This window comes from Seriola lalandi, unplaced genomic scaffold (genome assembly GCF_002814215.2).
Source record: "Seriola lalandi dorsalis isolate HSWRI2012SDOR001 ecotype SW California unplaced genomic scaffold, Sedor1 jcf7180002054973, whole genome shotgun sequence".
Classification (NCBI taxonomy): Eukaryota; Metazoa; Chordata; class Actinopteri; order Carangiformes; family Carangidae; genus Seriola; species Seriola lalandi.
In genome coordinates, this window is record NW_019525523.1 from 1,044,691 (window position 1) to 1,060,033 (window position 15,343).

The 15,343-nt window shown below is 43.2% G+C and overlaps 2 protein-coding genes across 2 annotated transcripts; one reads left to right on the forward strand and one right to left on the reverse strand.

Moving 5' to 3' along the window:
- Positions 1–164: 164 nt before the first annotated feature.
- On the reverse strand, positions 165–9,750 carry rnf20 (ring finger protein 20, E3 ubiquitin protein ligase). The gene is made up of 22 exons (XM_023396203.2): positions 9,650–9,750; positions 9,076–9,259; positions 8,888–8,956; positions 8,686–8,784; positions 8,433–8,580; positions 8,145–8,330; positions 7,900–8,015; positions 7,538–7,684; positions 7,352–7,426; positions 7,084–7,203; positions 6,539–6,718; positions 6,322–6,457; positions 6,062–6,183; positions 5,747–5,903; positions 5,261–5,588; positions 4,402–4,519; positions 3,997–4,146; positions 3,685–3,897; positions 3,359–3,484; positions 3,064–3,204; positions 2,356–2,460; positions 165–995 (listed from the first exon to the last, which is right to left on the reverse strand). The coding sequence occupies exons 2-22, from the start codon at positions 9,247–9,249 to the stop codon at positions 819–821; spliced, it is 3,087 nt and encodes a 1,028-aa protein (XP_023251971.1). The 5' UTR covers positions 9,250–9,259; positions 9,650–9,750; the 3' UTR covers positions 165–818.
- A 2,204-nt stretch (positions 9,751–11,954) lies between these two features.
- Positions 11,955–15,150, forward strand: aldob (aldolase b, fructose-bisphosphate). Its single transcript, XM_023396202.2, has 9 exons — positions 11,955–12,104; positions 12,807–12,919; positions 13,009–13,220; positions 13,312–13,366; positions 13,636–13,796; positions 13,916–13,999; positions 14,119–14,293; positions 14,384–14,583; positions 14,860–15,150. Exons 2-9 carry the CDS (start codon positions 12,808–12,810, stop codon positions 14,953–14,955), a joined length of 1,095 nt encoding a protein of 364 aa, XP_023251970.1. The 5' UTR covers positions 11,955–12,104; position 12,807; the 3' UTR covers positions 14,956–15,150.
- The last annotated feature ends 193 nt before the right edge of the window (positions 15,151–15,343 follow it).

Genomic DNA, 15,343 nt, shown 5'->3' on the forward strand with positions numbered 1-15,343 from the left:
GGGGGAGGGGGAGGAGAAAGCGGAAGGCGCTGTGCACAGGGATAAACACAGATTTGCACACTGGGACTTGTGGTTTAATGCTCCAGGTCAAATGTTAAGATTATTCACAGGGTCTGATAAAACATTTCAGACTGAAAAACAGTTACGTGGAAATTGAAGCTGGACATTTTTGATGGCAATTTAATAACTAGCAACAGCAATTACACAGCATCAAGTCAGGAGACTTTAGATTTAAAGACAGTTTGGAGAAAAAAAAGAGGCAGATTTCAAATAGAAAATGAAACAATAATGACATACAGTATATACATACATACCAACATGATTCAAACATCTACTACACTGGAAGGAATGCTGTCTGCTCACTGTACTAACAATTTCCTTTGTACACAGGTTCGTTTAATTGCCTGTTTTAAAATGCACGCGCGCACACACACACGCACGCACGCACACACACAAACACCACAAACATCAGCTTGTGATGCAAACTCGCAGAATCTCATTTCTCTTCATTCTTCCTGCAGCAGTATCTGAAAACGGACAGTAAAGTAGTGGATACTGGAGCTGAATTCAGTCACTGTTTAAAAAAAAAAAAAAAAAAAATTTTTTTTTAAGCGTTCTGTTCAGAACATCAGTGTGGCCCCGCAAGGCTGGAATCATCGAGAGGATTGGATTTCACACTGATAGCATCCTGTAGATACATGAGCATGGGATGTACATAGTCAGAGGAGCAAACACTGGCGTGCAGTGATGCTCCCAGCAGTGTTTGTACTACTGCTTATCTTGCTGACCCTTCCACAGCGGGGGGGGGGGGCGCAGCTTTAACCAATGTAAATGCGATGGAAGTCGTTCGCTCCGAAGGCAGCGTTGCACTTGGGGCACTTCCTCTGGCGTGTGTCATAGCGTGTCTTGACGCACTCGAAGCAGAAGACGTGGAAGCACTTGGTCAGTACAGCGTCCTTCACCCGAGAGTTGCAGCACGGACATGTTAGACGTGCCTGGAGGGGGGAAGATAACAATTAACTGAGAGGCCAGTTTTGTCCTCAGCTGAATGGTTGGTAATGAGTGGACACAAATATTTAGGGCAGCAGGGAGGCCGTGTGATTATAGAGACTCCACTTCAGGCTCAATTGTCCTCATCCAGAAAACTCGTGAGGAACACACCGCATGATACGAAGGCCAATTATAAAACCTGATGTGACCGTGACAAATTTTGTAAATACAGGGGGTTTAACACCAAAGTGTTTAGATTCATCACGATTATATTAAACTGTTTAGTTTATAAGTTTATCACAAATCTCGCAAAAATCTGAGGATGCTCCCAACGTGTGATGTTCAGTCTCCACCAGTTGGTTGAAACTTTAAGTGTTTCACTGTGTTCTTGTCAAAAGAGTGTCATCACACTGGCAGTTGGGCTCATTTAGTGGAAACCAGAGTGATGAAGATAACTTTAGTTTAACTGCCCCCACTTTTAGACAAACAGACCCCCAAGACTCTTGTTAATTCCATTCCCTGTGGTATAATTTACATATAACTGCACATAATCTCAGGTGCTCTTATCAAGGAAATGAGGGTGAGGCTACTTCCACAGTACTGGGTTTTCATTTTAAAAGGAAAACTACACTGAGCGTGCGAGAGCTGGTGCAAACAGGACGCAGATTGTCTCTCACTCTGCAGTTGATTAGTCGCACAAAATACATACAACGAGAAACAGCAAAGGCAGTTGTAGTGTTAAAATACAGAATTAAACCGAACAGCTACTAACAAAGACAACAATGTCTAAGACTTGTAATTCATTATTCATGTTGCTTTCACCACTGTTAATTGTAGCTAATAAGACCCAATCAGTAACCATAGGTATCTACGTAATAGTTTCCAAAGGTGTCTGTTTTTGCCTGTCAACACTACAATGCAACCTTGGAGTTTTCAAACCAACAAGGGGCCAGCAGCAGGTCCAAAACTCTCTGTTTTCAGGGGTTCGAAAACTCCGGAGAAATGTGGACAGCAGGAGGAAATGTAGCAAAAGAGATGTGTTTTAAAACGAAAATGTAGTAATGTGGATGTAGAGTTCATACTGTTTCATGGCCCTCACATCATTGTTCGATGCTAGCATTCAAAGCTAACTGCTGGTTATCCAAGGAAATGTTTGACACTTTTCAGAAATGCACATATTCGTTTTCTTAAAGCAGAAGCTAGATGAGAAGATGATGAACACTGTCACATCTTTAAGGTAAAGGTGAAGTTACAAGAACGAATGGGTTAGGTCATTAGCTCAGCACAAAGACTGGAAACAGCGGACCTGGAGCAGGATCATTGAAAATAGAAAGTTAAAAAAAAAATTGAATCACCAACACCTACCTTGTATTCATTAATTTCTTCATTAAGGATCTCATCCCCATTGCTGATTTTCTCAGCTGGTTTCTTGGCCTTCTCGATCTTTCTCCTAAGTTTGGAGATGTCCTCCTGAAACACAATAAGAGTTAACAGCTGTAAGTAAAAGGAGCCTGTCTTCCACATTTTACTTTCATTTGACAACTGACTTCATGAATGCAATAATCTAGATGTTAATATTTGAGTCTGCGACATCTGAGTACAACATGAAACCAACAAGGGTTAGCCTGAAAGTGGAAATGTTAGTGATGTGGAACGTTTTCACCATTTCAGCAGAGGACAACAAAATTGAAACTGGCAATAACTATTAAGCTCACACGCAGTGAGGAGGAGACAAAGGGTCTCAATCCACAAATCTCATTTGCCATTAGAAAATATGCAGTGAAAGAGAGTCATAGGAAGAGTCATGCCAAGTCGTTTGACCAAAAGAATTGATTTGTTTTTCCTGTGTTAAATGCAATTTATGATTCTCATGTTTACTGTATATCACAGCTATGGACAATAAATGACTACAAACATTTAGCTTTTCTTATCACCAATATGCTTTAAGCCATCAGAAACAACCTCAGTGGATATAAATCTGTTTGAAGCATATTTCACCTTTTAAAAATAAATATTTAACATTTATGGCTTGAGCTTATTTGTGGCCACATAATAATTTGTGTGTGTTGTTACCTGTGCTCGTCGGGCGTTGAAGGACTCTTTCTCCCTGGAGATACTGTTTTCAATGACCTCCTCTCTGACCATGCTGAGCCTCTGCTGAACCTGCTCCAGCTGAGTTCGCACCTCCTCCGACAGCAATGCAGAGTCCTGAGCCTGGAGGATGAAAGACATGGCTTTATTCATCCTCAGTGGGAATCATTTCCTCTCAAACTTTACAACCCTTCATATGTTGTTTTAACAGCTCACTGTTTTTTGGGATTGAATTTACCCTGCAGCTGTGGCTCATCATAACTGAACCATGTGTTACCTTGCGTTTGTTCATGTCCAAGGCTTGTGTTCGAAGTGCCAGCTCTCTCTCTGCAGTGCTGATGGTGCCCTGCAGGAGGCGCTCCTTTTCTTCAAGCTTCCTCACCACCTGCAGCTGGGCATCGACCTGTACATGGACACAACATTATGTAAAATGAAGATTAAACAAAACAAAAAAATAAAAACACATCCACACACACACATTAGAAAAGAGAAAACTGAGTTAGTCCATAAGAAAGTAAGAAATGACAGCCAGTAGTTATCACTGTACTTTGTTTGTCCCAATCCTTACAAGACTGCACCTTATGGAGTTGCCTGGTGCCTGACCTGAGTTTTTAAAGTGAGCAGCTGGTCGGCCAGCTCTTCCTTCTCCTCTTTTAGCAGCTTGTGGATCTGGTTGGACTTGATCCTCTCGCTCATCAGCTTGAAGTTTGCATCGTCTTTTTCTCTGAGCTGCTGCATCAGGCGGATGTTCTGTTCCTGCATGTCCTCGAAGGCCTGGCCCGTCACGTCCATCTCGCTCAGCAGTGCGTCCTCCTCCTGCAGAGGGAGCACGGAGGCGAGAGAGTGTTACAGAACGAAAGAAGAAGCAGACAGAGGGTTTTTGTGCGTTGCAAAGAAAACGACCACCTCACACACCTGTTTGGCTATGGAGAGCTTTTTGTTGAGGATGTCGATCTGCTCCTCCACAGACCGGATCTTCCTCAGTGCCTCTTCATCGGCCATTTTCTTGCCCTCCCTCCTCTCCCGCTCCTCAAGCTCCCTCAGCCTCTGCCGCAGCTCCTCTCCCTGGGATCAGTCAAATTTTCATTGTCATTATCATTATTATAGGAATGCTACAATTAATCAATTACAGTAGACAATTCTATCTTGCCAAATGTTGCTCACCTAAAAATAATAAATTCCAATTGGAAAATCCAGTACAAATATGCATATATCATGTTATAAATGCTGTATAGGAATGAATTGGTGACCCACCAAAACTAATTGTCGACTATGTCAACAAAATGTTTGTCGGTGACTGTGTTGTGCAGTGTCAATCACCTCTGACTTGGCCTTTTTCTCTGCAGCCATGAGCTGGACTTTGTCCCTCTGCTCCTTGGGTGCCGAGCGGTACATGTCCAACAGCAGCTTCATTTCCCTCTGGGACTCCTGTGCTTTCCTGCACATCCAAAATCATCAACATCCAAGTTCCAAAATCAACAAGAACTCTGAATAAAGCCTGTTATGTTTTTAAAATTAACATGGATTAAAACATGAGGGAGAAAAACATGCTCCAAACCCATTTCACAGTGGTAAGATGTTTAATTTACCTGCCACTTAATGTAAACAATAGAACAAAACACTGCATCTATACAATCATAACAACAAATATTAGAAAAAGAAAATTGGAACAAGGGATAGAAAATGAACATGTATTAACTATTCTGCAACTGTAGTGCGAACAGTTTATTGTGATTTCTTTAAAACATTAATACGGTACGTATAATTCACCTGCAAACAGGCAAAGCAAATATATGGTGTTTAAATCAAATCTCCCAACATCCACTTAAAATTCAGATCAAGGGGCAAAAAACAGCAGATTTCAAAGAATAAGAAAATTTATTCACCTTATGACAAGCTAGGTGTGGGTGAAACAGAAAAAAAAAAAACATCTGACATGTTGATGGTATGTATTTATCGCAATATTTTTCAGCTTTTATAATTTCTTTGTAATGTGCAGTGTTAGTTTATATACTTTTATGTAGTGATGACAAAAAATTGAATGACCCAGCATGGTTGAATGCTTGCTGACGTCAGTCCCAGTAACCAACAGGTCACCCAGGTCTTCCTCATCTATCTGGTAGTTTAAATAATTAGCATCACATAAAATAAAAACCAACTTCCACACAATGCGACTTACTTGAGTTCTGCTCGGACAATCTTCAGCTGCTCCATCTCCTTCCTCTTTGACCCACCGACCATAGACAAGCGCTCCCCGGCTGACTCGTCAGGTTGGCTACTGCTCCCTGGCTTCTCCTTCTCTTCCTTTATCACGCTGCTGCTGCTCCCACTGCTGCGGGTCGGTCTCTCTCTCTCCTTCTCCTTCTCTTTCTCTCGCTCTCTGTCTTTCTCCTCTTTCTTTATAATGTCCTTATCTTTCTTTTCCTCCTTCTCCTTCCTCTCGTCTTTCTCCTCATCTTTTATCGTTGCCTCTGGTTCCACTCCAGGCTCTGTTTTCACTGAGGCACCTGCAGAAAGACGAGGAAACAGGGAAATTGTCAACCAGGACAGTCTTAATATGGAACATAAGAACAATGTCAAACATGCAAAAATGACATTTAGACTATTCATAACATAATAAAATAGGAAATAAGATTTCATGGTCAGTTAACAAGGTGTTAGTTACCAGTGCTGCTGGGTGTCGAGGAGCCGTTGTCAGGCTCTGTCTTAACCACAGGTTCTCCAGAGACGGCTGGGGTCGAAGGAGAGGATGTCTCATCCTTCACGTCCATCTCTGTGCTTGACTGTGATTGGAGGATGGCGTTGCCCTTTGAAGCTCGGACCTACAGAGGTAACAAGATAAATGCGATGACTTTTGGGGTGGCAAGCTACCGTTATCTGCTTCTCAATTTCCAATCGATTACAACACATATCTGTGTGTTACTATTTAATTAACACAGATTCTTGTGCATGAGTTTCTTTCCTTCTCCTTCTGACCCACCTGGTTCAGTTCAGCTTGTGTCTCTCTCAGCCTAATCTTGTATTTCACTACCTCTCCTTTCATCTGCTGGTTGTGGGTTTGCAGTGTACTAATCAAGTGCCGCATCTCCCTGTTAATAGGACCTGAGACGAGTAGGCAGTCAGAGGTATAAAAGAAAGCGAGGGAGAAAGATAAAACACACATAAATATTTTTTTGTGGGAAGGAATCTGATGTGATCAAAGCTCTACTGTTACTATATAAACCACAACCTGTTAGTTACCTGCTTGCTCGTTGGCAGCGAGAGTCTGTTCAAACTCGATGCGCAACATCTCGTACTCCTTCCTGACCTGAGCCAGTGTGTCCTCCAGCTGAAACACCTCCGTACGAACCTTCCTCTGCAGAGCCACCTCATCATTCTGCACACAGAGGGGAAAGCGAGTGTAAGATGGGAATGAAGGTTACACAGACTGACACCGGCACAAACACACACAGCTTACCTCCATGTGCTCCAGCTGACGAAGGCGTGCCGTCCTGGTAGTGCCGAGGCGAGCGCGTGTCTCGTCTAATTGAGCCTTGAGGATCAGAGACTCGTTGTAGAGGACAGAGAACTGCGACTGCAGACAGCGATACTCTGAAGTCTCTTTCACCATGCCCTCTGCTCGACTCATCAGCTCCGCCTGAGGTGAACAAAGAGAAAAGAAGGAAATAGAGGCGGAGACAGTGGCCAAAAAGAAAAAACAGAAACAGAAAAAAATATTTAATACAGTAAAGTGCTGAATAATGATCTTTTTTCCCAGAAGTGCAAGGCTTATTATATGTGAAAATTAATTTTTAAGTCCACTCATTTTGATTTTGCTTCCATTCAAATATTTATATATTTAATTTTTTTTTTTTTATCATGGCAGTAAATTAACATCCTTTGGTTCAGTGACAGTGAAATTAGCAGCCATAATTCTAAATGCACTGCAATTCATGAGTGATACATTTTCAGCTTCCGAACACTTGAGACAAATCAATGGTGTGTGATAACTGTGATAAGTACCTTCATGCTGTTGTTTTCCTGGTGAACATTTTGCAGGTCCTGCTGGAGCTTCTGCAGCTCAGTCAGACGGTTGTCTGCCAGCTCCCGGTTCTCCTCCAACTCGCTGTTCATTTCCTCAAACTTTTTGTCAGGACAGAAGAGGAAAAAGTATAGAATGAAAGGTATGGAATGAAACAAAAACAAAAAAATCAAGAATTTAACAAAAAAAATTAAATAAATAAAAATAAATAAATAAATAAAATCGATACAAAACCAAACAGGTCCTTACCTTTCTCTTGTTAATGGTAATGGTCCCACATACACTGCTGGCCTCCCCACACACCTTGTAGCCTTTGCTGTTCACCTGGGGTGCAAAAGGAGTGTTATAACATACTTCAACATAAACAAACATTCATTTTGTAATGACACAACATCAATTGACTTAAACTCCAACACAAATCCACATCATCCTCACCCTCTCCAGTATCTCAATCAGGTGGGCATTCAGTCGGTTTTCTCGGCGGCGGATTTTCTCCATGTCCCACTGAAGCTCCTCGATCAGAACCTGCAGTTCGTTCACACGCTGGTCTGCTTTGTTAGCTGCACGACCCAGAGACCGGGACTGGAAAAGACAGGAGGACAAAGAAACTGTTACTAGAGCTAATGAGAGACAGAAAACACAAATTAAAGTAAAAAGGTTTGGTTTATGTCACTCACAATCAGATTTACTTGATAACCTATTTGGCATTTTTTAACTATTAAGGTGTGCCTGACCTGAGGGGCAGCATTTTGGGACAAAGAATAAGGGAGAACATATATATGTATATACATCTGTACCTCGCTTGTCATGTGACTGTACTTCTGCTTGAGGTCCTCAGTCAGCTGTAGCAGCCGCTCATTTTCACTGGTCAGGAGCACATTCAGTTTTGAAGCTACCTGCCACAACTTGCCCTCTGGAAAGAAAAGCAACAATGATTTCGCATTTAATGAGTGCAAACACATAAACTGACTTCAAATACATTTCATCCTCAGCTTTACTCCATTACCACAATGTCATCATGTCCCCAAATCTTTTATCTCACCAGCTCCAGGGTCCACTTCTGTCTTCAGCTGGTCCACGGTGCGCCTCAGACACTCACAGATCTCCACCACACGATTGGCCTGTTTCTGGCTTGACTCCACTCTCACCTGAAGCTCAGCCTCCATCTCCTCGCTGCTGCTACTCGCCAGCGTGGCCAGGAAGGAGTTTGACGTCTCTCCCTGGTGGCCTGGGTGATGACAGAAGGAAAAAGGGCATCTCTAGTTTATCAATCAGTTATCTGAAGGTTTTTGCTTTCAAAGTCATGATTCTGTGTCAGTTCTGTTTTAACCTCTGTCCTTGGCCCTCTCCTGATTGGAGTCGCCATCAGGTTCTGGTGTTTCTGGCTTCAGGCTCCGTCCTTCACCTGCTGGAGATTTCTCGGGTTCGCTGCTTGCTTGATCATAACGCCTGATGATCAGTTGGACGTTTTCATCAAACTGAAGGAGAGAAAATGACATAAGACGTCAGCTTTTTGATCTTGTCGAAGAGGAGACTATTAATGTTTTTGCGCCAGACTCTAAACTCCACCAGTGAGTGTCTACCTGGTTCCAGTATCTGTTGAGGATCAGCAGACTGGCATCATCAGTGGCTTGGCGGGTCTCCAGTCTCTCAATTCTCTCTCGCAACTCATCCTCGATCACCTGTAAGACAAAAAGCCAAGACTTTAACTTTCCTCAAAGGAAGAGGGGATGCAAGTGTGGCTTCCAGTGTGATTTGTGGACACATACTGGAGAATTCATTTACCTGTCTTTGATCAAGAGCTTCTCCCAACTTTCGATTCTTAGCCTGGAGAGCTTTGATGTCTTGTTCTTCCTGAAAAAGAATCGATTCAAGTTTGAGAATGAAACGTAGGAGCAGCCAAACAAAGAGACATTACACTCCTGAGGTAAATGTTAAATTGGCAGCATGGTGGATAATAAAGAGTAACTCACTGAGTTAGACACCCCTCCCAGTTTGATGACCGTCTCCACCGCGGTGCTCCCCCCGGCAGCGGCGCTGACACCGGGACCTCCGTCCTCTCCTTCCCTCTCCCTCCGCTTCTCTGAGGGTGCACCGGAGGACGAGGGGCCGCCGCTGGGGTCAGCAGGACGCTTCTGTCCCGACATCCTCAGACTCCTGAAACAAACGGAGACTTTAGAAAGAGTAGAACGTGACTGTTAATAGCTAGCGTTAAACCCAGGCGGTTTGAACGACAAAGCTAACTACCATCTGCTGGGCATACAACACGCTAAAGGCCAAAGACAGCTGCTTTAATATTTATTCGGAAACCTTATTACCCCTAGAGGTGAGTAGTCCAAAGAAATATCCCCAAAATGACCCACTGTCACATTTTAAAACACAACAAGCTGATTAAAACAGCAAATGTAACGGCAGGCTAACGTTAGCCGTTTGCTAACGCTAGCTTTAAATGCTGTTGATGCTCAGGAAAACCCGATTCTAACCCGACACATCGATGCATTTACTTTGTAATGTTGTCAGCAACAACCACACCGACCGAAGTCTTACCGCTTTTAATGTTAAGAGTTTTGTGTTACTGAGTGAATCTGTCGGTGGATGTTGATGTTGCGGCTCCTTGCCTCTCGGGAACGGAAGCGTCGACAATCTAAGTGGGACAACCTTCAGCTGACTCAACGCCCCCTGTTGACATGGAGGGGAACAATCAGTTTTGGTTTGGAGGCCAGAAGTTTGCTGCTGGTGCCTCTGGTAAAACCAACTTCACATCTAGCAGAGTGCAAGTATACAGCAGATTATAGATGGAAGATTTATTTTATTTTGCACAGACAAACCAATTGGCACTTCTATACTGGAGTACTACCGTGAGCCCTGCTTTACTGTTAGTCAGATGGGTTGTGGTGATTTGATGAAACACAACTTAATCAGGGGAATACACCATTGGAGAGCAATATAAACTAAAAATATATAGTAAACTAGCAGGAGTTAGAAATAGATGTTAACATTCCCTGTACAAAATGGGGTCACGGTATCACAATGATGCAGGAACCACTCAATATTGTATTTCAATGGTGCATATTCACAAACAAATTTGCAAGTAATCAAACCACCAAAAAGCAACTGACGCACAGTTACATACACCCTGGAGGTCAGTTGCCTTCTTTGTGCTGTTGTTGATCCTGCCCTACGGTAGCCTATAAGAGTGCAGTCCAATAAGATAAATGTAGCCTACTAATTCCCAAACATTGAGTTATAATCCAAGAAACTGAAAAGCATGCAGCTAAATTAAGACTACCATTTGCAATGCGTATGGATGATTTCATTCTGTCAAAACTACTAGAATAATTCAGAAATGTCTTAATCTAAGCAATATGGAATAGAGATACTTTGTGTGCTGCAGTGTTGTATTGAAACCCACACATGTCCATGGATCTATGGAAGTTGCCGTGTTTGGGGATATAGCAGCAACTATCAGGTAACCAAAATAACCACACTGTAATAATTTGGTTTGGGGGTAAGCAAAGATTTCTTGACATTTTGCACTCTCCAGCTTGCTTGCTTGCTCTCTCTCTCTCTCTCTCTCTCTCTCTCCCTCTCTCTCTCTCTCTCTCTCTCAATCCTTATGTAAAAAGGGACTCATGGACAGGGACTGAACTCTGATCAGCAGTATTAAAGGGTACACTGCACCTGGTGCAGAGTCCAGGTTGTGTAAAAACAGATTTGCCATCGTTTGTGAGTTACCCCAGCCTGTGGGTTGAAATATCCCTATCTGCTGAGGTCACTCATGGACTGATGTTTTTTGGTCCATTTTCAGCAATCGATTTGAGAACTGTTTCTGCATGACGTGTTTGACAAGTGATGTGACGCATAAGGCAGATAAACAAGGAGCATGAAAAAGCAGGTTTTTCTCCAGTTCTGGTTAATGGCAAATCATTTGTATCCAATAAATGAAACCATGCAACATGGTCCTATACTAGTGTAATGAAACTATATAGTGAATAGCACTCCATATTACTGCATAAAACCTCAAATAAAGATCAAGTCAAACAATTATGATGACAATTACAATAACATAAAAAAGTTCATAAATGGCCTACAATGTAGACAAGCCTTATCAGAACTAGATACATCTCCCATCAAAAGTTACACTAATTTGTTTATTTGCCCTAGTAACAATCAAACAAACGGAATCCAAATAAGTCTCAAAGTTCATATGCAAGGACTACCTACACGATGAACAGATTACCTCTACCTAAATTATATAAAACATATCCTCACTGTTAAAATATGTGTTTTTATCTGAAAAAAGAAATTACAACACAGAGTTTAAAGTCTCTGAGGTAAGATGTAACCAAATGAAGAAGAGTAGAAGAAGAGTTCCATAAGTTAGGGCCCCAGTACTCAACTGAAAATTGATCTCTGCTTGTAAGATGTTTGGGAAGAATAACAGGAATGAATCTGTGAGTACTCCCAGATTACATAAACACACATTGTTATATGCTGTTGTAATCCAAACTTTCACCAGGACAAAAGAAACCTGATTTACAACATTGCAGCAGGCCTCTCACAATACATTTCACCATTTCTCAAAGTGCTGCAACAGTTTGCATGGAGGCGGAGCTGTGGCAGAGCTGTGTGATGCGTGCTCGCATGCAGACTTCGACTTCATAACTTGTTTCAGACGACACATTGTGTTCCCAGCATGCCCCCCCCCCCCCCCCCCCCCCCCCCCCGGCAGCACTGAGTTAGATATGAACTTAAAGTCCACAAAAGAGCACATTGATGCCACAGCGTGCAAACACCGCCTCTATCTGTCTGACCGGGCCAATTGCGTTATCGAGGTGACACACGCCCCGCCACATCACGAGCACCTCCCTCCTCAACCTCAAACACGCAATAAATACAGCTTTGTGCCCAGATTTCGGTCTTCTCACTCAGTTACAGCAGGGAGGCCGCAGAGGACCCTTTGACATTTGCTCCGTCGTCGCTGTTTGATTATAAATCTCAAGTAAGACGTGCTTTCAACTTTTTAACTCTTGCTTATTTGAACTTCGCAGATTTCCATGTTTTTGTTTTCATCTACACTAGTTCCTGCAAGATCGGGCTGCATCTCTGGGTTTCCTCATGTCTCTAAATGTGCAGCCATGGAACTGACGTTGCAGACAGGGATTTAAGAGGCGCTTTTGTGTAGCATGCAGTTTCTAGAACCGGATAAACGGGTCGTTAATTCTGTATGCTCGAGTTCAATGGATAAATTGGGATGCTCAAACAAAGTTTGAAGCGGCTGTATGTTTAAGATGGACGTGTGTTGTCTGTCTAAGGTTGCCAGCGTGCCTTTGCTGTGTGCAAATCCTTGTAATGAAACGAATACACGCCTTCAACCTGCTGTTTATTAATGCATGTTTGTAAATCATGCTCAAAATCTTAATTTTCCACTGGGAAAACCTCATGCAGTCAACGACTTTAAATGAACTGTGAACTTGTGTTGCACATCAAGAGGCAGAACTTATCTGTGTGAAGGCCAAAGTTCAGCTATGTAAGCCAAATATTTACAGTGGTGATGCAAGAGAAGCAGAATGTCAAGTTCATTTTTTTTATTTATTTATTTATTTTTGATGGAGGGGGAAAAAAAGGATCAAATCTTCCTCATACTACAGTCTTAGCGTTTCTGAAGACCGGTCAGTGAAAAAAACTTGTTTCTCTCTTCTAGGATGACTCATCAGTTCCCATCCCTCTCTCCGGAGCAGAAGAAGGAGCTCTCTGACATTGCTCAGAGGATCGTGGCTCCAGGAAAGGGAATCCTGGCTGCGGATGAGTCAACAGGTGAGCCTCAAGTTCAAGTCAGTTTTCTGCGTTGAGAGGTGACCGCAGAGTGGGCTTCTGATATGACCTCCATGTCCTCTTCTTTTAAGGCACCATGGGAAAGCGCCTGCAGAAAATCAACGTGGAGAACAACGAGGAGAACCGCCGCTGCTTCCGTGAGCTCCTCTTCTCCTCTGACGCCACCATGTCCAACTGTGTGGGTGGGGTCATCTTCTTCCACGAGACGCTCTACCAGAAATCAGATAGCGGCAAGCTCTTCCCCCAGGTCATCAAGGATAAGGGCATTGTTGTTGGCATCAAGGTGAGGAGCCTACAGAGCCTGAGGCCAAGGTTACATTTTCTGGTCCTTCACATTTGGAGATTAATGGACGCGTTTGGTTTTCTTTCTTCAGGTGGACAAAGGCACAGCTGGTCTGAACGGAACAGATGGAGAGACCACCACACAAGGTAAAATGGATTAAAGATTGTTTTTTCTACTTGTTTTACTTCTGCAAAATGATGCCAATATTAGCCCCTCAATTGGAACCTTTCTATGGAAAATTAGTGCACTGGCATATTTCATCAAAAGCAACTCGGATTAAAGAGTTTGACAAAGCTATGAGACTGAGGGACGGTCTAAACTGCTCAGATTTGTAGTGATGTGGGAAAAACAATAAACTAACTGTAAACCTGCTATCATAGCATAGCAACATTCAGTAACTGGGTTTTCCTTACAGGTCTGGATGGCCTCTCGGAGCGGTGTGCCCAGTATAAGAAGGACGGATGTGACTTTGCCAAGTGGAGGTGTGTGCTGAAGATCTCAGATGGCTGCCCATCAGCTCTCGCCATTGCAGAGAACGCTAATGTCCTTGCCAGATATGCCAGTATCTGCCAACAGGTGTGTGCGTGTTTTGTATAGCTCTAATTTTCCACAGAAATGACAAAAGGAATTCAGCTTGGTCAGTGTGTTTGTTTGTGAGGCTCTCATTTTGACATTACATTCATGTGCTCAATCAGAATGGCCTGGTGCCCATTGTGGAGCCAGAGATCCTGCCTGACGGAACCCACGACCTGCAGCGCTGCCAGTATATCACAGAGAAGGTTGGTTCACTATCTCTGGTTTATTTAGCCAGATAGAAGACCACCAGCAGTAACATGTTGATCCCAGTCGGATGAGATTTTTAAAGCACGGTGTCGTAATAAATCTGTCTCATCAACAGGTTCTGGCTGCTGTGTACAAGGCTCTGTCTGATCACCATGTGTACCTGGAGGGCACTCTGCTGAAGCCCAACATGGTCACAGCTGGACACTCCTGCACCACAAAGTACACCCCTCAGCAGGTTGGCATGGCCACAGTGACTGCTCTGAGGCGCACTGTCCCCGCTGCTGTGCCAGGTGAGTGTCATAAGGCCAGCTTTTTCCTCTACAAACCAGTTTCTCAGTAAAAGAAGTGCATGTAGCGTTCTCTGCTCTGTGTCTTTCCAGGCATCTGCTTCCTGTCTGGAGGCCAGAGTGAGGAGGAGGCCTCCCTCAATCTGAACGCCATCAACCAGGTGCCCCTCCATCGCCCCTGGAAGCTGACCTTCTCTTACGGCCGCGCACTCCAGGCCTCTGCTCTCGCAGCCTGGCAGGGCAAAGCTGCCAACAAGGCAGCTGCACAGCAGGCTTTCTGCAACAGAGCCAAGGTAAGCCTCAGAGGGCATGAGTGGCTGTTTTGTAATGAATAGACACTGATAAATAATTCCCACTTATCAATTTGTAGTTGTGGACTATGCACAGAACCGTCTATTAAATGCCTCTTATCTTGCATTACTCAACTTTACACTCTGTGAATGTAAATGATTGATTTTAAAGGTTTTTGTCTGTTCAGTCTTACACTAATGTGGTGCAGGTAACTTGGCTGATTATTAACACTCAGATTTGACTTTGCCCTAACTTTTCCCTTCTGTTGCTCTTTTCAGATCAATGGCCTGGCTGCCAAAGGAGAGTACAAGCCCACCGGCTCAGCTGACCAGGCCTCTATGCAGTCTCTGTACACAGCCAGCTATGTCTATTAAATACTGTGAACATTAAAAACCCCTCCAAAAAATGCACCTGGACCAAATGTAAATACAAGAATTACCTCTGCATTTCTTGTATGATTTCCTTCCTCCCTGTACCACCAACACCAGGGGGAGACTTCTGTGATAATGTTGAACTACTGTTTGTCTAGTCAGTGAAATGACTGGAAATAAATTAAGATGCCAAAATGATGTTGGTTTCATGGCAGTTTTTGTGTGTGACACCACTCCAGTCATATATTTACAACATCATTGTTGGGTATAAATTACAGACTGGACATACGCTTGTGAGGTGTCATAGATGTCCACCTTAACCTGGAAAAGTTTTAGGATCACCACATCATTGTCTCAGTGACAGACATGTATTGTCAGTACATGCAGTAAT